The sequence below is a fragment of the Caretta caretta genome, chromosome 7, assembly GCF_965140235.1.
Source record: "Caretta caretta isolate rCarCar2 chromosome 7, rCarCar1.hap1, whole genome shotgun sequence".
Lineage (NCBI taxonomy): Eukaryota > Metazoa > Chordata > Testudines > Cheloniidae > Caretta > Caretta caretta.
In genome coordinates this window covers 78,881,592-78,906,121 of record NC_134212.1, presented here as the reverse complement: position 1 = coordinate 78,906,121, position 24,530 = coordinate 78,881,592, and the positions used below count along the sequence as shown (strand labels likewise).

The following is a 24,530-nucleotide window of genomic DNA, read 5'->3' as shown; positions in this document are numbered from 1 at the left end:
TATGGGGGGAATGTACAGGTAAGGGGGAAAATTCCCCTTTCTCACTCAGTAAGTCACCTTCCATTCTGGAAGGTATTGCTCCAAAGTACTAACCAGTAAAAACAAAGGAGTTCCCCAGATTCGGACCATGTGTAGCATGCTGCATCAGGCATACCTCTCAACATCCTAGCCACTTAAATGCCTGACGTTGTGGTATATTAACGGCTTTAATTTTTTAAAAAAGCATTTATCAAATGATGTGTGTTTTCCTTTTTGTTTTTCCACCTTTTTTCCTTCAGTTATTTTCTAAATTCCAACTTGAAGTGTCCATTTAATTTTTGTTTCTATCCTCATTGCTTTCCTATTTTTCTATGATTGTTTTCCCTTAAGTCTCTTCCCTACTATCTTTTTCTTTCAGCAATTTGTTTTTATTAGCCTTTTTACAGTACACATACCATGGTGATGGGGGCAGTATAAAATCCTGAACAGAATGTTTTTTTTTCCTTTACTTGTCTGCTCTGCTAAATTCTTCCTGCTCATGTGCTCTAGTTTTGTCCACAGTAGATAAAGAGCATTCTAGCTTAAACCACTCCTTAAAATTGGGTTCAGTCAAATGGGCTTCAAATATGTGAAAGATATATACACATCTCTGTCTGAAGTGACTATACAACTTCTCATTTAACTTATTTGTAAAACAGAAGAACCTGACAGCTTTCTAGGGTAGGAATATTAGGCCTTCGTCAATACTAAGAGCCGTCAAGTGCATGGAAATATAAATAGCAGTCTGTAAAGGTATAAAGGTGAGATTTGAACTCATGTCCTGGAGCTCCCAGCTCTGTACACTTTCCCAGGGCTACAAGGTATTTGAATGGGAAGGCTTTGTGTCTCTTGTGTGGCTGCAGAACATTGCTTACTTTTCTGGTGCAGTGAAACAGGCAGCCTTACTGAGTCAAAATAAGAATGACCTGCAAAATCTGATACACTTCAGAGGTCTGAACCTCAGCTGCCATTGTGCTGCTGCTACTTCACAGATTGACTAAACCCTGCTTCTTCAAGTCATACAATCGTCACCACCCAAGGGCAGGTCAAAGGTAAACAGAATAGATTAGCGGGCTTAGTTCTTGGGAGGGAGGAGCAGCCAAGGCACAGAATAACTCTGCTTGGCTGTGTGCAAGGCAGAGCAGGGGAAACCACAGAAATGTAGCTCCTCTTTAAAAAAAAAATAAAATAAAATAAAACAAAAATAATGCACAACTCCATGGAAACTCCAAGTGTTTTGAGATATGACTCCAGGTGTTCCTTTTTGTCTTTTAAATCTCAGTTGGATTCCTTTTTCTTAGTAGGAGCTATATCTTATGGATTCGCTTCATACAAATTTAGCCTCGAGAAGTGAGAGCCATGATTATGGATGCCATAACAATACTGTAACAAATGTACTGGCTCAAACACATGTTTTAAAGAGCTTACAGTCAATGAAATTTTGAGATGCTTCCACACCATCTGCTGGGATTAGAAAATCTCAGGATTGTGGATACTGTTGGCAGAGTACCAGGAAAAAAGAATCCCTTTGATCAGAATTGTGAATTCACCTACCATCAAAGGGCCCTCTGAATTATCTCTTGAGTCCTGAAGAAGAGGAAGTATCAGGCCCACAGAATTATTGGCCATTAGTGTGAAAGTGCTCTTAGGGCTGGGGTGAGGAGTTTAGAGAAGAGGGACAGAAGGTGCTTGTGCTTTACAAGACTGTTGCGGCTCTCTCCTGGCTGGAGTTATGAGAATTGATTCCTGTTAGAAGTCTCTCCCTCCAAATCAGGAAGAATATTGAGGATCTGGACCCCGGTTTTGTCTGTAGAAGCCAGGTACTTAATTTAAGAAACGTTTCTACAACCACCAGATGGTTTAGGACCAGGTCCCTCACAAAGAACAGTAGGCCAATTAAGTACAAAAAAAGCTTGTCGGGTCTGAACACAGTGGGGGTGGTGGAGGGGAAGTATCCTTAATTTGTCGTTTTTCTTCCCATGGCAAGGAGCTTTCCCACATCGTTTGTGGTAACCTGCTGAAAAGCTAAGTGACAGAAGGAATTGCAGGAGGCTCGGTGTTGCTCAGCAGACCACATGAGGAGTATTTGCCACACAGGAAGCTGTGCTGGGGTAGGATAAGAGAGGGAGAGCTACAGTAGAATCTCAGAGTTACGAACACCTGAGGATTGGGGCTCAGGAGGGGTGCAGGGTGTGGCAGGGGGCGCAGGGCAGGGTGTTGGGGTGTGGGGTGAAGGAGGGATTTGGGGTGCCTTTAAAGAAATTTAACACCTGGTGTCAGACTTTTTTTATCCCTAATGATCTCAATATCAGAATAGTGCAGACTGTTCGGATTCCTATACTATTATTAAACATCATTGAAATCTTGTGCAGAAGCTACGGTTTAAAGGACATTTTAAGTTTAATGGAATATTTTTCTTTCTGTTCTTTAATAATGCTTCTCCTTCAGTAAAGGCTGAAATATTTTCCAGCTAATTCAATGAATTCAAAATGACTGCTATATCTTATTATTATCAGTGGGAATGAGGCCACAGACTGCCCTTAGTAAAGATGGCCACTGTCTCAGTTGACTTGCTCCTCAGTGTTCCGGTCCACCTCCGGAGAGAGGCTGCCATCTCCCAGCAAAACCCACACAGTCACCCACCCTCACTCCTACTTAAAAAAAAAACCAACATGAACTTGAATGGCAAAGCTGTGGGTCATATTTAGTTTAGGATAAATTACTTTCTAAGGATGGATATTGTCCCAGTTGCCCCCAAAATAAGTAATATAAACCCAGGAAAATTCAGATGCATGGTTAAAGTTAAAAGAAATCCAAAACGGTAAGGTATGGAAATATATGTTTAGGGCACCCAAATAATCTTAACTTTGTAGAGATTTGGAAACTTGTTGCACGGTAATTATGATAAGTTAATACTTGAGTGTTCCCAAAGTATTGGGCAACTATGGGACAAGATATAATACTAGAAAATACCTTTTATCGAGAAATCACTGACAAGCACCTAAAGATTAAAAAAAATTATATACATTGTAATTAAAAGAACTGGGTGCTACTAAAATGCCAGGAACATTCTAGATTTAACACTGAATAACTATGGCAACTCCTTGAATATAGTCTATTTACTCTTGGAATGACGGATTCTACCTTGGCTGGGGAGAGGAAAACTGACAGGTATGGAGGTATGAACATAAGAACTGCCATACTTGGTCAGACCAAAGGTCCATCTAGCCCAGTATCCTGTCATCCGAAAGTGGCCGATGCCCAGTGCCCCAGAGAGAATGAACAGAACAACTAATAGTCAAGTGATCCATCCCCTGTCGCCCATTCCCAGCTTCTGGCAAACAGAGGCTAGGGACACCATGCCTGCCCATCCTGGCTAATAACCATTGATGGACCTATCCTCCACGAACTTATCTAGTTCTTTTTTGAACCCTGTTAGTCTTAGCCTTCACAACATCCTCTGGCAAGGTGTTCATAGAATATCAGGGTTGGAAGGGACCTCAGGAGGTCATCTAGTCCAACCCCCTGTTCAAAGCAGGACCAATCCCCAAATTTTGCCCCAGATCCCTAAATGACCCCCTCAAGGATTGAGCTCAGAACCCTGAGTTTAGCAGGCCAATGCTCAAACCACTGAGATATCCCTCCCGCGTTGACTGTGTTGTGTGAAGAAATATTTCCTTTGTTTTAAACTTGCTGCCTATGAATTTCATTTGGTAACCCCTAGTTCTTGTGTTATAAGAAGGCATAAATAATACTTCCTTATTTACTTTCTCCACACCAGTCATGATTTTATAGACCTCAATCATATCCCCTTTGAGTTGTCTTTTCCAAGCTGAAAAGTCCCAGTTTTATTAATCTGTCCTCGTATGGCAGCCTTTTCATACCCCAATCATTTTTGTTGCCCTTTTCTGAACCTTTTCCAATTCCAATGTATCTTTTTTGAGATGTGCAACCGCATCTGCACACAGTGTTCAAGATGTGGGTGTACCATGGATTTATATAGAGGCAATATGATATTTTCTGTCTTATTATCTATCCCTTTCTTAATGATTCCCAACATTCTGTTCGCTTTTTTGCCTGTCGCTGCACATTGAGTGGATGTTTTCAGAGAACTATCCACAATAACTCCAAGGTCTTTCTTGAGTGGTAACTGCTAATTTAGACTCTATATTTTATATGTAAAGTTGGGATTATGTTTTCCAATTTGCATTACTTTGCATTTATTAACACTGAATTTTGTCTGCCATTTTGTTGCCCAGTCACCCAGTTTTTGAGATCCTTTAGTAGCTCTTTGCAGTCTGCTTGGGACTTAACTATCTTGAGTACTTTTGTATCATCTGCGAATTTTGCCACCTCATGATGTTTCATTTTATATTTTTCTTGAATAGGACTGGATTTTGATACATTTTACAAATCATGAATAGTATCTTACTCCATGATAATTCCCATCTATGGCATTTGATGAGGAATTATTCAGCAAGTCTCATTGATGGAATTTATGATTGAGTAATCTGTCAGTCAGTGTAAGAAAGGGTAGTAGAATCTGGCCCTTTATTTCAATTCTTAAAGACTCTTGATGTATATGAGCCTTCCACTAGTGCCAGCTACTGCAGATAACTTCTGTTATTCCTTACACCCAAGGGCAAATCAGTTTCTGATAGTTAGGGGAACAATAGGGTAGTGAGGGAAATTACTTCTCAGCCAAGAAAGCAGTAGGAACTCTTTTCAACTTCTGGTAGCAGACTATCCATCTACCTACCCATAAACATTTTCTGTCTGAAGACTCACCCTGTTTATGCAGTTGGTTCCCTAGCAAAATGACTCTGAGAATTTTTAGTTACCTTTTGAGAACAGTCTCTCCATCTGCAGTTAGGGTGCTCTATTTTGGCATATAATTTCATAGTGTACTGTTCAGAGCTCTCCCTGTGAGCTATGAACTTGCATAGCCAAGTCCCTTGCTGGCATACAGTGCCCTCTGCTAGCTGCCTGCTGTGCAGGAAGAGCCTGATCTCTGGGGCCCCCCTTTTCCTAGATTACGTCCAGTGCCACCAGCTAGGGCGTCAGGAAGAGGCTGAAAGATTTCCTCTTTCCCTGATAGCTTCCAAAGCTGCTAGTCAGAGCAGGGGAGGCACTGCAAGGTTCTCCCTTCTTTCTCTCTGTCATTCCCAACTCCATCTCCAGCCTCTGCAAGCGTGGCTGGCGTCGGTCTACATTCCCAACAGACATGACCTAGATCGGGTTGCTGGATCGCATCCAGTCATCCCTAGATTGGTGGTTGGACTCCAGGTCGGTGTTGGAGAGAGTTCCCTTTGCAGCCCAGTCCCTGTCGCTGATTCTGGTCTCTGATGCAGGGCCACTGGTTGCGCGAGAATCTGGCCCTCCATAGGAATGTTAGGGAGTTCAGAGCAGTTCTTCTGGCCTGCCAGGCTTTCTTGCCCCACCTGAGCGGCAAGGTAGTACAGGTCCTGATGGACAATACTACTGCAATGTATTACATCAACAAGTAGGGCGGAGCTAGTTCATCAGCCCTTTGCCAAGAAGCTCTCCGCCTTTGAGATTTTTGTGTGCAGCATGCTATTCATCTGGTAGCCACACACCTGTCTGGGACCAGAAACGTATTAGCAGATCACCTCAACAGGACCTTCTTGTCTCACTGTGAGTGGTCGCTGCATCCAGAGGCAGTCAGTACGATTTTCCAGAGGTGAGGGACTCCTCAGGTGGACCTGTTCGTGTCCAGGCAGAACGGAAAATGCCATGTGTTCTGTTTGATCCAGGGAATGGATAGGGGCTCCCTGTCAGATGCCTTTTTCATCCCATGTTCAGGGGCTCTGATGTACACCTTCCTGACAGTGCCGTTGATTCAGAGAGTCCTCGTGAAGATCAAACAGGACAGGGCGAAGGTTATCCTAATAGCCCCCACATGGCCTCGCCAACGCTGGTTTTGCATGCTGCTGGACCTTTTGGTAGCTGCCCCTCTAGCTGAATCTGCTGTCCCAGAACCACAGCAGCTTTCTGCACCTGAACCTGTCGATGCTACACCTGACAGCATGGCTAAACAAGAACGAACGAGAATGCTCAGCCCGGGTTCAGCAGGTCTTGTTAGGAAGCAGGAAATCCGCCACCAGAGTGACTTACTTGGCCAAATGGAAAAGGTTCACGTGCTGGGCCTCAGAGTGGCATATCCAGGCCGAGCAGGCCTTGCTGCAGGAGATTCTGGATTATCTTCTGCACCTCAAACTCCAAGGTTTGTCCCTGTCGTCGATCAAGGTCCACGTGGCTGCTATTTTGGCTTTCCACCCTCTGTTTCAAGGCAGGTCGCTCTTCATTCACAACATGATGTCCCAGTTTTTGAAAGGTCTGGAGCGTGTCTATCCGCATGTCCAGGATCCCTTCCCTACCTGGCACCTGAATCTTGTGCTGTCGAGACTCATGGGGCCTCCCTTTGAGTCTTTCCTGCTTCTCTCCTGGAAGGTTTCATTCCTGGTAGTGATAACATCAGCCCGCAGGGTGTTCGAGTTCAAGGCACTTACTTCAGAACCTCCCAATACAGTATTCTAGAAGGATAAGGTCCAGCTGTGACCACATCCAGCATTTCTGCCCAAGATAGTTTCCCAGTTTCATACTGGCTACGACATATACTTGCCTGTCTTCTTTCTAAAGCCTCATACCTCAGATGAGGAATGCAGGCTGCACGCCCTGGACATCAGGAGAGCTCTGGCCTTGTACAGAGATTGGACAAAGCCGTTCCGTAAGTCGATGCTGTTGTTCGTTGCAGTGGCAGACAGAATGAAGGGTCGCTCAGTGTCTGCTCAGAGGATTTTGTCCTGGATCATGGTTTGCATCCACTACTGCTATGACCTGGCAAACGTGCCCCTGCTGGCGTCATCAGTGGCCTTCCTGGCACAAATTCCAATCAAAGAGATTTGATTGTAGGGCCGCTAGCTGATAGTCTGTCCACACGTTCGCATCTCGTTATGCTTACCCAGCAGGCTTGAGATGATACTGTCTTGGCAGAGCAGTGCTGCAAGCTACATGACCGTGAACTTCGAGCTCACCTTCATGGACACTGCTTCTGTGTCACCTAGAATGAAATCGACATGAGCAAGCACTCGAAGAAGAAAAAACGGTTAGCTACCTTTTTGTAACTGTTCTTTGAGGTGTGTTGCTTATGTCCATTCCATTACCTGCCCTCCTACTCCTCTTTCAGACTCGCCGACAAGAAGGAACTGAGAGGGTTTACGGCCGGCGGCGCCTGATATACTGACACATGTGTGCGGCACTCAGGGGGCACCACTGCCAACCCTATGGATACCATTAAGGCAAAAATCTCCGAAGACCGTGCATGTGGGCGTGCGCACACCTAGAATGGAATGGACATGAGCACCACATCTCAAAGAACAACAGTTACAAAAAGATAGGTTAACCAGTTTTTCTAGCATAAATATATTTCCCCTGAGTGAATTTTATTTTTGTATGGTTTAGAAAGGCAAATATCTGTGTTTTATGATATAGTATGGAAATAGTTTATTCTTGATATCTGTGTAATGAAATGGTAGCAAGTACTCAGCCCCTGGGCTGGATCTGTCCCACTCATATTTATGTGGCCTGCATAACTTACTTAGATTCTGCAAAGTCTAAGCTTTTATTTTTAAACAAGTCAACTTCTAGTCCCCTCAAAGTTGTGAAGTTACTCTTCCAAACATGAACTGTGTGTAAATCAATGCAATGAAGTCTTTCTGAGCCTGCACTGAACATGACACAATACCTGAGTCTTATGAAACACCCCTGCCCTCGCATAAATCTCACCCCTGCTTCCCCCATTAATCTCAATGGGTGTTAATGCTAAAGTCTAACAACATGTTAAATATCAGCATTAACTATTTAACTACTGATCAGCTTAGCAGATGGAAGGGGGAAGGGAGTGGGAGTGAAGCCCATGGTTATGGGACCTGGAAGTTTCTTCAGAGAAGGCAATGCAGAGAGGGAAGAAAGGAGATGACATGCAAGAGGAGCGTAATAAAGGGCAGAAGTAATGGTGATTGTGAAATTGAGCCTCTTTTTCCACTGTTACTGAATATAACAGTAAGGTACTAAACAAATCATGGAAAATTTAGTTAAAACTTAGACTCTTGATCTTTATGCAAATTTGTCATTTATATCAACATGAATTTAATTTGATTGAGGATAGCATATAGTCATAAATTTATACCACAGACCATGAATATAAAACAATTTAGCCCGTTCTAGAGTATGATTCTGACACCCCTCTCTGTAAAGTCATTAGTTATTCCCTGCTTCCTTACTTGGAATCATGATTTTCAGCAAGAAGGCCTCTCCGTTTATCCTCTTTTAGGTTCAAACCTCTGCAGATAGTACTGTGCAGAAGGGAGTATCTCTGTGCTTTCTATTTACTGTCATTTTCTAGTGATCAACTTTAATCTGCATACCTGATCAGACCCTTGGTTAGGCATATCTTTTCCGCCTGAACCTAATTCTTCATACCTTCTCTTTATGCCCCCAGAGCTCTGTTTCCTGTTTATGCTTTTATTTTGCTCAACTAGGGAAAAGCGGTCAAGCTTATATCAGGCTTAGCTACCATGTGCTAGCTAAATCCAACCTAAACTTGACCTTTTTTATAGCATAAATGCAGTATAATGACCTGTAGCACAATTTAAACGTTTTAGTTATAGTCTAGGCTCCTGCTAAGCTAAAATGGAGCTGAGGTATTATCATGTACTTACAGTAAGAAAAAGGTCAAGTTTAGATTGAGTTTAGCTAACATGTATTAACTAAGCCCTGCCTAAATGTGAGCACTTCTCCTAGTCAAGACTAAGCCTTTAAATACTCTCCATGGTCATAGTTTCTGTGAGGAACTTTTAAAATGTTTGTTTCTCTCCAGGATAGCTCTCAGTCTTGCTTTAGTCAGGAGGAGGGGTCTCATAGTTCCAGGGTGAGCTGTCTTGGACCCATTAGTTCTTCTTGAGTGCATCCCTCTAGTAATAGGTTTCATTACCTTTACACCTCTCTGGGTAGAACCACATCCTGCCACTCTTGGATTGGATCTCTGTACAACGGCCCCCTGTTTATCAAATGTGATAACACAATGGGCACACTGCTTGTTGCACCTGTAAGCCCTTTTCCTCAAAGAGCCTGTGACAACCATTTGTTTAAAGTGACTCAAAAACAGCTTCTATAAAACAAAATATTATTTATTCACCCAGAGGTGCATAGCAAGCAGAGAAAAGCGTAAAACAACAAAAGGCCTATATTCATCTCGGTCTTAGCTAAAATGTATTCTTTCCTTGCAAGTTTTGGGTAAGTTCAACTCAGTCCAGACTACCCTACTCCTGATCTGGGAGATACAGACAGAGAGTACTGCCTTCTTTTAATGTCTCTTTGCCCTAGTCTACACTAGGACTTTAGGTCGAATTTAGCAGTGTTAAATCGATGTAAACCTGCACCCATCCACACGATGAAGCCCTTTATTTCGACTTAAAGGGCTCTTAAAATCGATTTCCTTACTCCACCCCTGACAAGTGGATTAGCGCTTAAATCGGCCTTGCCGGCTCGAATTTGGGGTACTGTGGACACAATTCGACTGTATTGGCCTCCGGGAGCTATCCCAGAGTGCTCCATTGTGACTGCTCTGGACAGCACTCTCAACTCAGATTCATGGTTGTTTGCCGTTGCTCTGACGCAGGGAGGGGCGACTGACGACACTGCTTACAGGGTTGGCTTACAGGGAGTTAAAATCAACAAAGGGGGTGGCTTTACATCAAGGAATATTTCAGGCAGGACTTCACGGAGGGTTCCAATAAGAAATGGTGCACCTAAGTTATTGTTCTTATTGGAACAAGGAGGTTAGTCTGTCCTCTGATTGATACATGGCTAGATTTACCTTGCTGCACCTTCTCTGTGAGTGACTGCAGTGTGACCTAGAGGAATGAGTCCCCTAGATGGTGGGGGGAGGGGGGTGCAAATGAGTACAAAACAAATCTGATCTATTTCTTGTTTTGATACACTCCATCTAGCTTTTACATCTTTGGCTGGCAGCAGACGGTGCAGAAGGACTGCATGCCATCCACATCTCATAGCTGCTCGGCAGAAGATGGTACAATAGGACTGCTAGCCATCCTCATCTCTTGCCTGCCCGGCAGAAGATGATGCAATAGGACTGCTAGCAATCCATATCACCTGCCTGCTCACCATAAGATGGTTCAGTAGGACTGACTGCTGGACTAAAGAGAATGACCTGATCAAGTCACTCCAAATTTAGTCCTTGTGCCCATGTCTGCCCAGGCACTCCTGATCGACCTCACGCAGGTGACCAGGAGCACCTCGGACATGACGATGACGGCTACCAGTCCTATTGCACCATCTGCTGCCGCAATGGGTTGCTGCTGCTGTGTAGCAATGCAGTACCGCGTCTGCCAGCACCCAGGAGACATACGGTGACAGTGAGTTGAGCGGGCTCCATGCTTGCTGTGGTATGGCGTCTGCACAGGTAACTCAGGAAAAAAGGCGCGAAACGATTGTCTGCCCTTGCTTTCACGGAGGGAGGGAGGGAACGGGGGCCTGACGATATGTACCCAGAACCACCCGTGACAATGTTTTAGCCCCATCAGGCATTGGGATCTCAACCCAGAATTCCAATGGGCAACAGAGACTGCGGGAACTGTGGGATAGCTACCCACAGTGCAACGCTCCGGAAGTCGACTCTAGTCTCGGTACTGTGGAAGCACTCCGCCGAGTTAATGCACTTAATGCACTTACAGCATTTTCTGTGGGGACACTCACACTCGAATATATAAAACCGATTTCTAAAAAACCGACTTCTATAAATTCGACCTAATTTTGTAGTATAGACATACCCTTTGAGACTCTTCTCCAGCTGCTGCTTCTTCCTGTTCTTACTCCCCTTTCCTCTATAGGTTTAGTATACCCTTTGATCCTAGGCTTGGGCCTGAGAAGAAGGAAGGTTGCTAGCATGGGAGCCACATGGGCATTCCCCAATTAAGTTCCCCCATTGTTTCCTTAAGGACCCTTGGCATTGTTTCTGGTGTTACCTTATCTCTTTCATTGTTTCATTTCCCATTTGTTCCCCCCATCCCCCAACAGCCTCCTTTGATTTAATTCCATGTTGTCAAGCGAGATAATATCAAGCAGATATACTGAGGTGCGTATAATGATTTTAAAAAAAACCCCACTTTCCTCTTTCTCCACAAGGCGTTACAACCATCAAAAAAGATGATGATGGGGAGCATCCGGCCAGCAAAGAGAAAAGGGAGGGGTAAAAAGAGAAGGGAGGTGGAGATCCAGCTAACAAGGGGCAGTAAGGAAAGGAGGAGTTCATCTTCTGAAAAGGCTGAGAACTAAATAGAAATTTGGAGGGTGGGAGAAGGAAGTCATTTTGATTTTTCTGCAGGAGGGGCCTGCTGCTAAAAAATTTCTTGGTGTCTGATCCAACTGTTATATTTTGATGACAAAATTTGCATCCAAGAGGAAAGGATGCAAGCTTTCAGCAATCTGAATATTAAAGATGACACTTGTTGCTGCCATTGCTCTCTGAAAATCTAGAAAGAGCTTTACATCCAATAAATTCCTGAGAGTGAAGACAGCTTTGACAGTTTGGACAGACATCTTTATCCAAGGATGCAGATATAGCCCTTGTAGATTCTTTAAAATGGTTCCTGTGCAAATAAGTAACTGCTTCTGCCCAAATTATCTTAAGCCAGCTAATTTTTATCTGGATCTTTACCTGCTCAACACATTGAGATAGCAAGAAAACTCCTCTGTCAGGATTTGAGAAAAAAATATATAATATAGATAATTGCTTATTATTAAACTTGTGTTAAAACTATATAGTGTTCCTTCAGAAACCTTTTGTTGTCAGTGTGTCTTGGAGTAATGCATATGTATAAGGGATAGAGATAACAATACCATGTAAAACTAAACACTGTAAGTTAGTTGTGTAAACTGAATAACGTGAAGTGTAAGTGCTGGTATATGTTGTAGAGAACATTGGATAGAAAATATTTCTGACATGCAAAGAATTTTTATTAGGGTTGTCAAGCAATTAAAAAAATTAATCCCAATTAATTGCACTGTAAAACAATAATAAAATACTATTTAAATATTTTTGCATTTTTCTACATTTTCAAATACACCTCTACCCTGATATAATGCAACCCGATATAACGCGGGTTCACATACAATGCGGTAAAGCTCCGATACGCTGCTTTGAGCAGTGTGTTAACGGGGCTGGGCCAGGGCCGAGGGGTTGGATAAGGGGCAGAGGGTCTCAGGAGTGGTCATGGGCTCCCCCCCCCAGGGTCTGGGAGGCAGGAGCTGGGGGGGGGGGGCACTTTTGGAGGCCTGCAGTCCCAGAGTGGCCCGGGGGATTAGCCGGGGGGGGGGGGGGGGCTGGGAGCATCCTGCTCTGCTTCCCTCGCTCCAGCCACAGCCGTGTCACTTGGGGGAAGGGATAGCCCTTGCGGGACCTTCCCCCCCACCTCAGCGACACGGCTGGAGCTGGAGCAAGGAAAGCGGAGCAGGCTGGGGATGCATCGCTCCGCTTCCTGCCGCTGGTGAGTGTGGAGGGTGTCCTTTCCCCAACCTCCCCGCACTCTCCGGCGGCAGGAAGCGGAGCGCTGTGGCTGGGAGGTGGTGGAGTGGAGCGGGCTGGGGCCTCGTTGCTCTGCTTCCCGCCGCTGCCGGTGAGCCCCTGTCAGGGGGCGGGGTGTGTGGATAAGGGTCAGAGCAGTCAGGGAGCAGGGGGGTTGGGTAGGGGTGGGGTCCTGGGGGTGATTAGGGACGGGGGTCTCTGGAGGGGGCGGTCAGGGAACAAGGAACGGGGGGGCCAAAGCAAGCTTGATATAACGCGGTCTCACCTATAAAGCGGTGAGATTTTTTGTCTCCCGAGGACCACGTTATGTCGGGGTAGAGGTGTATGTTGATTTTAATTACAACACAGAATACAAAGTGTACAGTGCTCATTTTATATTTATTTTTGATTACGAGTATTTGCACTGTAAAAAACAAAAGAAATAGTATTTTTCAATTCACCTAATACAAGTACTGTAATGCTATCTCTTTATCGTGAAAGTTGAACCCACAAATGTGGAATTATGTACAAAAAAACCTGCATTCAAAAATAAAACAATGTAAAATTTTAGAGCCTGCCAGTCCACTCAGTCCTACTTATTGTTCAGCCAGTCACTCAGACAAACAAGTTTGTTTACATTTGGAGGAGATAATGCTGCCTGCTTCTTGCTTACAATGAGAAACTGAGAACAGGCGTTCGCGTGGCACTTTTGTGCATATGTCCCTTCATGCTTCAGCCACCATTCCAGAGGACATGTGTCCATGCTGGTGACGGGTTCTGCTCAATAATGATCCAAAGCAGTGTGGACCGATGCATGTTCATTTTCATTATCTGAGTCAGATGCCAGTAACAGAAGGTTGATTTTCTTTTTTGGTGGTTCGGGTTCTGTAGTTTCCGCATCGGAGTGTTGGTCTTTTAAGACTTCTGAAAGCATGCTCCACACCTTGTCCATCTCAGATTTTGGAAGGAACTTCAGATTCTTAAACCTTGGGTTGAATGCTGTAGCTATCTTTAGAAATCTCACATTGGTAGCACCTTTGCATTTTGTCAAATCTACAGTGAAAGTGTTCTTAAAATGAATAACATGTGCTGGGTCATCTGAGACTGCTATAACATGAAATATATGGCAGAATGAGGGTAAAATAGAGCAGGAGACATACAGTCCTCCCACATGGAGTTCAGTTGCAAATTTAATTATCGCATTATTTTTTTAACAAGTGTCATCAGAATGGAAGCATGTTCTCTGGAATGGTGGCCGAAGCACAAAGGTGCATACGGATATTTTGCATATCTGCCATGTTAAATACCTTGCAATACTGGCTACAAAAGTGCCATGCAACTCTGTTCTCACTTTCTGGTGACATTGTAAATAAGAAGAGAGCAGCATTATCTCCTGTAAATGTAAAATGGCTGAACAAGAAGTAGGACTGAGTGGACTTGTAGGCTCTGAAGTTTACATTGTTTTGGTTTTGAGTGCAGTTATGTAACACAAAAAATCTAAATTGGTAAGCTGCACTTTCACGAGAAAGAAATTGCTCTACTGTACTTGTATGAGGTGAATTGAAAAATACTATTTCTTTTATCATTTTTACAGTGCAAATATTTGTAATAAAAATAATATACAGTTTGATTCAATTATAACATAGAATACAATATATATGAAAATGTAGAAAAACATCCAAAATATTTAATAAATTTAAATTGGTATTCTATTGTTTAACAGCGCAATTAAAACTGCGATTAATCACGATTACTTTTTTAAGTTAATTGCGTGTGTTAACTGCAGTTAATTGACAGCCCTAATTTTTATCTGATCAACAGAGTAAAACTTCGAGCTTTTGAAATACTTAATATGTCTGTACTCTGACTATCCCTGGAGTCAGTGGGACAAATTAATCTCTTCATGTAAATTATCACCAGGGTTGAATTTGGCTCGCTGACTGCTGAATTCACTGGGGTCTCATCTGAATATGTGGAAGTTAATATTTAGGAAATGCTTGTTTTCTCGGGTAACACTTGGTGAGTATAACATTGTAAACATATTTTTCAAGTGTATTACACACCAGTTTTTATTTAATTCATGTCCTAAATCATCTGAAAATCTCTAAGCAATAAGAGGAAGCTGTAGTTAATTAAACCACAGATGGCAAGGACTAATGTGGTGCTGACCTCTGTGAAGACTGCAAAATCTACTCAGTCTTTTTTGGTGAAATACTGCAGCTGAAATGAGTTCTTATTGTTACAAAAAAAATGTCCTTCATGCATTAAAGCATTGTGTTGCAACATTGTGATTTGAGGAAGGTACTTTCTACGTCCACATTTCAGGTGCTTATAATATATAGCAGCGTTTCCCAAACTTTTTTGGCCACGGAACACCTGGTATATATTTACTGAACATTTACAATATTATTTTGTAGTTGTTTGGTTTTCAAATAAAAAATTGCGTTATTTATGCTCAAATATATTTTATTGTATTTTATAAAACAAAGCAAAAATACAAATTTAAAATAACTTGAACAATTTCTAACTGGAAAGCACATATAAAGTAGTACAAAAATCAAGTGCAAGACCCTTTTTTTTTTTATTACGATTCTTTCATGGAACACCTATTCACATTCCGCAGAACACCAGTGTTCCGCGGAACACAGTTTGGGAAACGCTGATATATAGAATACATTTTAGCTTTGGCTGTTTTTCCATTACTGAGACCATGGGATTGTCCCTCCTCCTTGGTCAGACAGGAAGAATTGACAGTAATTGGAGAATTTTAAAGCCCTCAAAGCGGAGCTCAAATTGGGCAGTGATGTGGATATATACTACTCCTCCATTTACTCTGAGCTGCCATCTTGAGCTCCAGAGTTCCAGTTTTCATTTTAAAACAAAATCAGTTTGTAGCCATTACAGTTGTGAAGAAAAGCTTGAAAATGTGAAAAAGCCCGTTTATTTCAATGAGGTGTTAATTCAGATGTCATAAGAATGGCCATTCTGGGTCCGACGGATGGTACAACTAGCCCAGTATCCTGTGTTCTGACAAATGCAAACTTCTTAATGAAAATCTCTGTTTAGACAATGTCACTGTTTTGTGTGTGGGAGGAAAAATTTAACAAAAGTTTTGACTATCTTTAATCTACTGTACATGACATCTTATTTTGGTGCCACAAGTATCTGTCAGTTAGGTGAGTATCACCACTTCCACCTCACATCCTTTCTCCGGCTTCTCAAATCAAGAAGGAAAGAAGCAGGGCATCTGAGACCCACTGGGAAGTCAAGCTCAAGGGTCCTGCATTATATTCTGAACAATCTGAAGAATCACATTTTGGTATCTCAGGTGGACAGAATTTGGTTTGTGGGTGGAGCTTGGAAGAATATTGCTGTTTTGTGGGCTCTCCCCACAATTTGATCATTTGTCTCTTTGGGTCACCTTCAAGTTCCTAAGTTTGAGTCAAAAGATATCTGAAGTAGAACAAGTAATCTGTAGCTGCCTGTCAACTATCTTGGATGCCTCGTTATGTATTTGGAGACTGAAAATGCTTTCTTGGACAAAGAAACTGTTTGTTTCTTGTGCTGTCTGTCTCAGCACTCAAACATACTCTGTGGTCCTGCAGTCTTACTCTGCCTGACCTTTCCACTCCCGCTATTGGGAGAAGCAGGAGGGGGCCTGGTTAAAATGGAATTATGGAAGTATAGCTCGCAATTCCAGCCTGCTCCACCACATTATAAGAAAGGAAATACTATGGCATAGGTATACTCGGTTCTCAGAAGAACTTTGGAACATTTGCTTAAGATCTTTTAGGAAAATGGACTCCCTTGCATTGTTCAAAAATTCCAGGAAAGTCCTAAAAGCTTTGCAGTGTGTCATCACACAATGTGTCAGAATCTGAATCCAAGAGGCAAACAGATAAGTCAAATAATTTTTGCTCAGGTAGGAAGAAAACCACTCTACTAGAGCTGTGTCCACATCTTGGTGGGATGGAGGTGGTAACAGCAAATGAGCTCTGTAAAGCCTTACATGACCTGGGAATTCTTCATTCAGCCTTCATCCACAGGTTGGTTATGGCCATGCTACTTTATGCAGCTGTCTTCTGGAAGGAGAGTAAGTATGGGAATACTACTTCTCCATTCCCGTCCTTCCTTTCTATGGCTCTGGGGCACATTCTCTTGCCAGTATTTAGTCTAGTCCTCCTCTTGTGTGAGATGCTGCTACTGTATTAAGAATGCAGAGATTTTGCTATCGTCATCTCAGAAGGGCAAATTATAATCCCATTTATATGATGATTTGCTTTTTGTGACAGTGGCAAGCCAGCACAGACATCCACTCAGAGGAATCTTGAGTTCCAGGACTGAGGGAAGACTAATCTTGGATTGGGAGGTAACAAGACTAACACATTTTCTTTCAGAACAGAAGAACTCAAACTGTGGAAATTGGCAGAGAAGAACTATAGAGGGCATGAGTATTCTACAGTTTGACTGGTCGTCAGTCTAGCTAAGAAGGAAGTAAGAATCCAGGATCTGTGCTGTCTTGACCCAATCATAGGAAGTACCTTTATAGGGTAAATGGGATTATATTTTTTTCTTTAGGAAAGTACACTGCTAAGAAGTAAAACTAGATAATTCCAGATCAACATCACCGTCTGCAATGCCATCTTAAAAAGGAATTGAGGAAGTGCAGGTCTGATGGCCTTCCTCTTGTGCTCTCTACCAGCCTTTCTTGTAGGGTGCAATGAAGCACTAATGTGTTTAGCTCCAAAACACATTATTACATTTGAATGTATGACCAAGTGAATGCAAAAAAATCAGGAAATTCAAAGGTAAGATGGACTACAAAAAACATAATTCAGCTACTTGGCATATACATTTAACTGAATATATAGACATACAACACAGGCATAAGGGGGTAGAGTTATGGTGGTTGTGGGAACCATTACTTTGAATTTCCTGACATACTGAGCTTAAATTCTATTATTAGAATTTCTCCTTGACATAGTGATTTTTATTGACCATTATTTTAATTGTGTGTATAATAACTGAAAGTTCATAGCTAGAAGTAGAAGCTTTATTTTACAGTGGTTACCGAGAGTGTATTAAACATTCCAACATGTCAATGCTGTTAGAGAATAACTTTCTATATTAAATGCTTATAGGACTGGATGCAGGGCAGTCTTTATTAAAGGGTGACAAATCTGAATGAACTTGTTCAAATGTACTCTTTTCTGTTTAAAAAAGTATCTTTTCATGTGATTATTTTATATAAATACAAGAAGGCAATAACAGAAAGTATGTACTGTCAAAACCCTAGTTTTCAGGGTATTTTTCTCAAGGTATACTTTATTTTTGTAGATTAATACATTTGGAGATATTTTGGGTGATCTCTTAAAGGACAAGTGTTTTTTTTATACAGGTTTCACATATGGTCTTTTATTTTGCTGCTGTGACCTCATGTTTAATGAATTGGAGACATATAATAAAATGTCAAGTGGAGTAAGCTGTATGTGCGGGGAGAGGTATAAGAGTTGAAGCCTATGCAGTACTGTGGGTGGGAGACAGATTTTCAGTTTTCCAAGTCTGTGTCATCTTTTGGTCTCTAATTAGATTCTTCACACATCCCTACTCCCATTCTAAGGATAAAAAGTTAAAAGACAGGAAGGAAGCAGAAAGGTATAGGTGAAGGAAAACACTTTTAAATGGTAACAAGCAGACACTAAAAGGCAATGGGCAGTTATTATTAAAATATTTTATAACCTATGTGCTGAGGATCTCTCTAATTATTTTCTCTCTCTATGGGGGCCTCTTCACACAACTACATGTACCTTCTGTCCACCGTTTCCAAGATCTGCCAATGTACTTCTCAAAGAGCCACCAACTATGGCTTTTGTTCCTCCCAGTTACTCTAGGGCTCCTGCCACTGATTTCAAATTCAGGAGTAGTAATTGTGCTTTGAAAGAGAGAGAGAAAAATATCAGAGCCCACAGGTGAATTGACAGGTTGTAGTAGATCCCATGACTGAATAAACCATGTTTCTAAGTACAGGAAAAAAATGTTAATTTGTGTCCAGATCTGCCCCTTTATGAGGACAGTGCCACCAAAAATGGATTTATTTAATTTTCTAGATACTTTCTGATTAACTCAAAGATGTACATTGTAAAGAGAATTTATTTGAAAATAAAATCTTTGCTAATGAGAGTTTGGACCAAAACTGAAATATGTCTTATTTCAATCAAGACCGTTTACCAGGTTCTGTGTCGTATTAAAAACTAGCAATAGTAGTTTTCTTTTCTTACATATGCACATTTATATGTTGGTATAAATATTTAAATTCTCTCTTGCAGTGTGTGTATATAAAAATATATGAATTGGACATTTCAGGCTTTTGATTTTAACGCCACTTTGTTGAAACAAATGTTACCGTGTTCTCGTAAACATTGAACTCTTTATAGAGTAACATTAGGTTATAGGGAAGGCCTTATTTATGAAAGTGTGAGTCTATTAATAGCTTGTAAGTCTGACCATGTATGGGATCCAGTGTACTTTTTTCCTCATGAAAATCACTCTTACTACTAACAAATACAGCTTGCACGTATGAGATTTTTCTAAAAATAACCCATGGATTTGTATTGAACCAATACATTTTACAGTCTTGTTTCAAATTGTACTTTGGAATGTGTTTAGAAAGATAAACATCATAAATGTTATGAATAAACATAACATATGGTTCTTTTTTAAATCTCTAGGACGACGTAGACAGTCTAAACCCAGTTCTCAGGGACAACCCGCAGCTTCACGAGGAAGTAAAAGTCTGGGTAAAAGAACAAAAGGTTCAGGAGATTTTTATGCAAGGTAATTTGAGAAATATGTGTGTTTTGTATTTCCTTTTTTTTTCTTTTTGTTTTCGTGTATATGTGTGTAGCTATTTTAAAGCACTAGGTTGGATGCCATTTATCCCTAAGTGGTATTATTATAGAGCATATCTCACACAGTTCAACTTTTCTAACTAGGCCCTTTGAAAATAGTTTGTTAAAACAACAAAACACAATTGGGAAAAAAGCTGTGATGCAAGTATACACCCAGATTTTCAAGCAAATGTGTAAATGATCATGCACAGATTTTGGGGGGAGGAGGGGTTGTTTTTTTTTAACTTGTGTCACACCCTTTAATAGTTATACAGCAGTTTAATAATACCATCAGGCAGAACGCTGGACATTTTATTTATGATTTTGGTGTTGAGACTAGTGATGGTGCCTTAATCAATAAATAATAACCACGTTTTCTTTTTAGTCCACACTATACTGTTATGTGCTCTAAAGAAGGAAACATTCTTTGGGATAACAAACTGTTAGTCAGAAGTACAATGATTTCCGTTAGAACTGCTCAGCTCTAATAACAATGGCCTGCCATTTACAATTGTGCTTCTTTTCAACCAGTTACTATTATATTGTGGTAACTATATCTGAAACACTCTCAGATTTTGTACTGTATGATGGCCTGCTGAGATTTTGACATGTGGCTTTCAAATAGTTGAGGTTTTGTAACTCTCAGTCCCCATTCCTATAGTTGCTGCTAATCCATGAAGTTGTTGGTTTTCTAGTTTGTAAAATGAAAGTTTTGTGAAAGCTGATGTGAAGTAGGGGGAGGGGTTTATTTGGAGTAACTTTGATAATAAATCATTCTAAAGTAGCATACATTTACTATAGTCATGTAAACGTTTGTAAGATCAAGAAGTAAATCCCGAGTTAAATAACAACACAAAATTTGAGGGAAAAAATGTGCAAAACAACCAGACGAAATTAAAAGTATGAGCATAAGGAAGCTAGAATTTTTAAGAACAAATCATGCCAAACTTCATTGCTGCTTTGATAAAATTACAAAATTAGTGGATGAAGGGAACACAATAGGTCTAATATCTGAATTTTAGTAAAATATTTGATATCTTCTCTCTTGCTGAATTTGATTTGCTTAGACATGATTGCTATTCCATGGATGGTATGCTGGCTAATGGATGACAAACAAAGACTACTGGAATTAGACAATGTACTCAATTGTGGAGGAAGTATCTTGTGTGGTGACACTAGGGTCAGTATTAGATTTAATATTATGTGATCTGGAAGAGGGAGTTTACAGTGTGCTGATTAAATTTGCAGAAGATAATGGATTTGGAGTAGCATGAACTCAAGATAGGGCCAAATACAAAGGGAACTAAAACTGAATTCGTTCTACTTATTCATTTTATTTTGAATATAATAAAAACACACCTATATAAGGCTGTAGGCACCCCAACCACATAATACAACAAAACACTAACATCATTAAAATAATTGTTTAAAAGAAACTCTGCAAGCCTGTCCTCTACAAAAAAGCTCCTTTTTCATCCCTTCATCATTCCAGGAAGCTTACCCTTGTCAAAAACCCTATGAAACATGTTTTTGCAGCATGCCCAGAAGGTCATCAAATATCAGGCTGTTTCCAACCAAGGGTTGGAACAAGTTCCAGAGCCTCACACCTCTCATAGCGAATGCCTTGCCATCAATACCCTCTTTTTTTTTTTATAATGAAGGGGATTCTAGCTCAAGTACCTCTGCTGATCACAGCTGTGGAGGTGTGGCATGGGGAGAGGTCGTTTCTCAGTTAACCATATTCTAGGCCATTTAGGGCTTTTGTAGGTGATAACCAGCACCTTAAACTTTGTGCAGAGACCAGTAGACAGCCAATGCAGTTTAAGGAGCACTAGTATCATATGCTCCCAGCAATGTGGCCTACCCAATAAAGCGAGACATTACGTTCTCTATCAGTTTCAGTCTCTGAATGATTTTAAGGGTAACCTCCTGGAGAGCACATTACAATAGCTTAATCTTATTTTATTAAAATAAACTCATCTTTCCTTTCCTCCCCTCTGTTGTCTGTCATCCTTTATCAAGTCAGCATCACCTATCTTCCCAACTCAATCAGGCCCATAACTGGGCAGCATCTTCAAATCTGCCCTGTGTTTAAACCCACACAGTGAGGTTGTATTTAAATCCTTCTTCTTCTTTTTCAGTAAAATTTCCAAGATCCATCCTTTTTCTTTCTGTGCATAGAGTATGTCTAAAACTGTCATCCAGCTTTTATCGTTTTCCTTTTTGACTCTTGCAGCTGCCTGTTCCCTGGCCTTCGTGACATGCACCTTGCTCCTCAGGTCTATTAAAACGCTGTTTCTAAGTCTCTTCCTGTTTCATCTTTGTGAATGTGTTATCCCCCTGAGTCCTTCCACTGGCTCTCTCTTCACCACCACATCAAATCACAAGTTTGTTATTCAAGCCTTTAAGGCAGGGGTGGGCAAACTTTTTGGCCCAAGGGCTGCATCGGGTTTCGGAAATTGTATGGAGGGCCAGTTAGGGGAGGCTGTGCCTCCCCAAACAGCCAGGTGTGGCCCGGCCCCCTCCCCCATCGCTCCTCCCCCACTTCTCGCCCCCTGACGGCACCCTCCATCCCCTGTCCCCAGGACTCCTGCCCCATCCAACCCCTGTTCCCTGATGGCCTCCCTGGGACCCCCACCCCTGACTGCCCCCGCCACCCCATCCAATCCCCCTCTCCTTCCTGACTGCCCCCCCAGGACTCCTGCCCCATCCAACCCCTGTTCCCTGATGGCCTCCCTGGGACCCCCACCCCTGACTGCCCCTGCCACCCCATCCAATCCCCCTCTCCTTCCTGACTGCCCCCCTGGGGCCCCTGCCCCCATTCAACCCCGCTGTTCCCTGCCCTCTGACCGCCCTGACCCCTATCCACACGCCTGCCCTCTGACCACCCTCCCCGAACTCACCGCCCTCTGTCCAACCCCCTGCTCCCTGCCCCCTTACCGCGTTGCCTGGAGCACCTGTGGCTGGCGGCTCTACAGCCGTGTCTCCTGGCTGGAGCCGGCCGCGCAGCACAGAGCACTAGGTCAGGCTGGGCTCTGCAGCAGCGCTGCCCAAAGCATTGTGCCAGCGGCATAGTGAGCTGAGGCTGCGGGGGAGGGGGAACAGCGGGGGAGGGGCTGGAGGCCTGCCTTGCGGGCCAGGAGCTCAGGGGCTGGGCAAGAGGGTCCCGTGGGCCGGTTGTAGCCCGCAGGCTTTAGTTTGCCCACATCTACTTTAAGATAGTGACAGTGTAGCATGCCCCTCCCCCCCCATTATATGCTTTTCTGCCTCCTTGTTGCTTCTCTGTTCTGCTGACAATGAGAACCGTAATCATTTGTTTGTCCAAGCATGTTCATTCTGTCCCCCTATTGCGTAGGGTGCCTTTCCTGAAATCTTCCATAAAGCCACTACCTCATCCTTTAGCTCCCTCCTCACGATCCACTTCTGCCATGACGCCTACGGTAAATTGCCATCAGACAATGGCCAGGCAAATGGCCAACAGGAATTATTGATAACATTGTCTTCAAAAAAAAAAAAAAGACTGGAAATGTTCAAATTATACTCCTAGTTAGTCAGTGTAATCATGTGCTACTGTCACTTTTACCATCGTCTTTCCTCTCTGCTTCTTCTCCTTCTGTTTATGTGCACTTGTTATGTTTTTCCTTAATTTAGACTGAAAAACTCTCTGGACATGGGCTGTCTATGTTTGTATAATGCCTCATCCAAGGAACCCCCATATTAGAGTGGAGCCTCTGGGAGCTGCTGTAATACTACTAATAAAGAACTATGGGCCAAAACTTATGAGAGTGTGTTGGAAAAACTCCAAGCTACAATAGTACATACAAAATAAAATAATTTAAACACAGATATTCAAAATGTAGGGGCAAACGTCAAAAGCGATGTTTCCAAAAAGAGAGAGATGTGACAGTGTGCTGCAGATTCAAAGGGACTTTGCAAAAAGAGACAGTAGCATAAAAAGTGGATGCAATTTTGGGTGCATGCATATGGCCTTTGCATCTCAGAATGAAGAGGAGGTAGTGCTTTCTCTGACACACTGAAGGATTGCATTCAGTTCTGGGCACCTGCATACCAGAAAGCTTTACGCAAATTGGAGTTGCAAGGAGCAGCAAAAAGAGGCTAAAAGGGCCGATTTAAAATAGAAGATTCAGAGATCTAAATTTGTTAAGTTTGTGTGAATGACAATTAGGAAGAGGTGTGGTAATAACAGTTTATAAATATTTGAAGAGTATAAACACCAAGGAGGGGGAGAGTATTATTTAGGGTGGGATGCTACAAACAGGTATAACAGAAAGCAGTGGTACGTTAGACACACCATTGGCCATTATATTAAGTATCAGGAAAAACCTTCTAAAACAGCTAAATGTATTCTGTTGTAAGTTTTCCAGGGGAAGTGGTGGAAGGCCCCTTACCTGGAACATTTAAAACAAGACAGGGAAAAGCCCTCACCAGTATTTTTAAAGGAACAATCTTGCACTGACATGAAAATGTGATAGATGATGAAATTGGAGATGGAGAAATATGTAGAGAGCATTCGTACTAGATAGTTTTGCAGTTGTACTTTGATTCAGCTTCCGAGTAGAATCCCTTGTTTTCTGCAAAAAAAGTTTTGCTCCTGTAATTTAGAGATCCAGTTCACAACGTTTTGTATGTTTTAAAAAGCCAGCATCCCGGTACTGGGGCTGGACCTGGGCCCCGGTCCTAGGGCTGGTTTTGTTCAACATCTTTTTTAATAATCTGGATGATGGGATGAATTGCACCCTCAGCAAGTTTGCAGATGACACTAAGATAGGGGGAGAGGTAGATACGCTGGAGGGTAAGCATAGAGTCCAGAGTGACCAAGACAAATTGGAGGATTGGGCAAAAAGAAATCTGATGAGGTTCAACAAGGACAAGTGCAGAGTTCTGCACTTAAGAAGGAAGAATCCCATGCAACGCTACAGGCTGGGGACCGAATGGCTAAGCAGCAGTTTTTCAGAAAAGGACCTAGGAGTTACAGTGGATGAGAAGCTGGATATGAGTCA

General features: G+C 42.2%; 1 protein-coding gene across 6 annotated transcripts in view; it reads left to right on the top strand.

The window, feature by feature from the left end:
* Positions 1-24,530, top strand: part of JMJD1C (jumonji domain containing 1C) — a 310,246-nt gene that overhangs the window by 215,291 nt on the left and 70,425 nt on the right. For 5 of the 6 annotated variants that reach the window (XR_012669363.1, XM_048857004.2, XM_048857005.2 and 2 more), the window contains one exon: positions 19,351-19,456. Coding sequence is in view for 5 of the 6 variants with exons in the window: in XM_048857004.2 (XP_048712961.1) it covers positions 19,351-19,456 (106 nt within the window). In the remaining variant the exon portion in view is untranslated. Of the gene's footprint in view, positions 1-17,094; positions 17,173-19,350; positions 19,457-24,530 lie in introns of those variants that run through there. The other variant, XM_048857008.2, reaches the window with a different exon arrangement.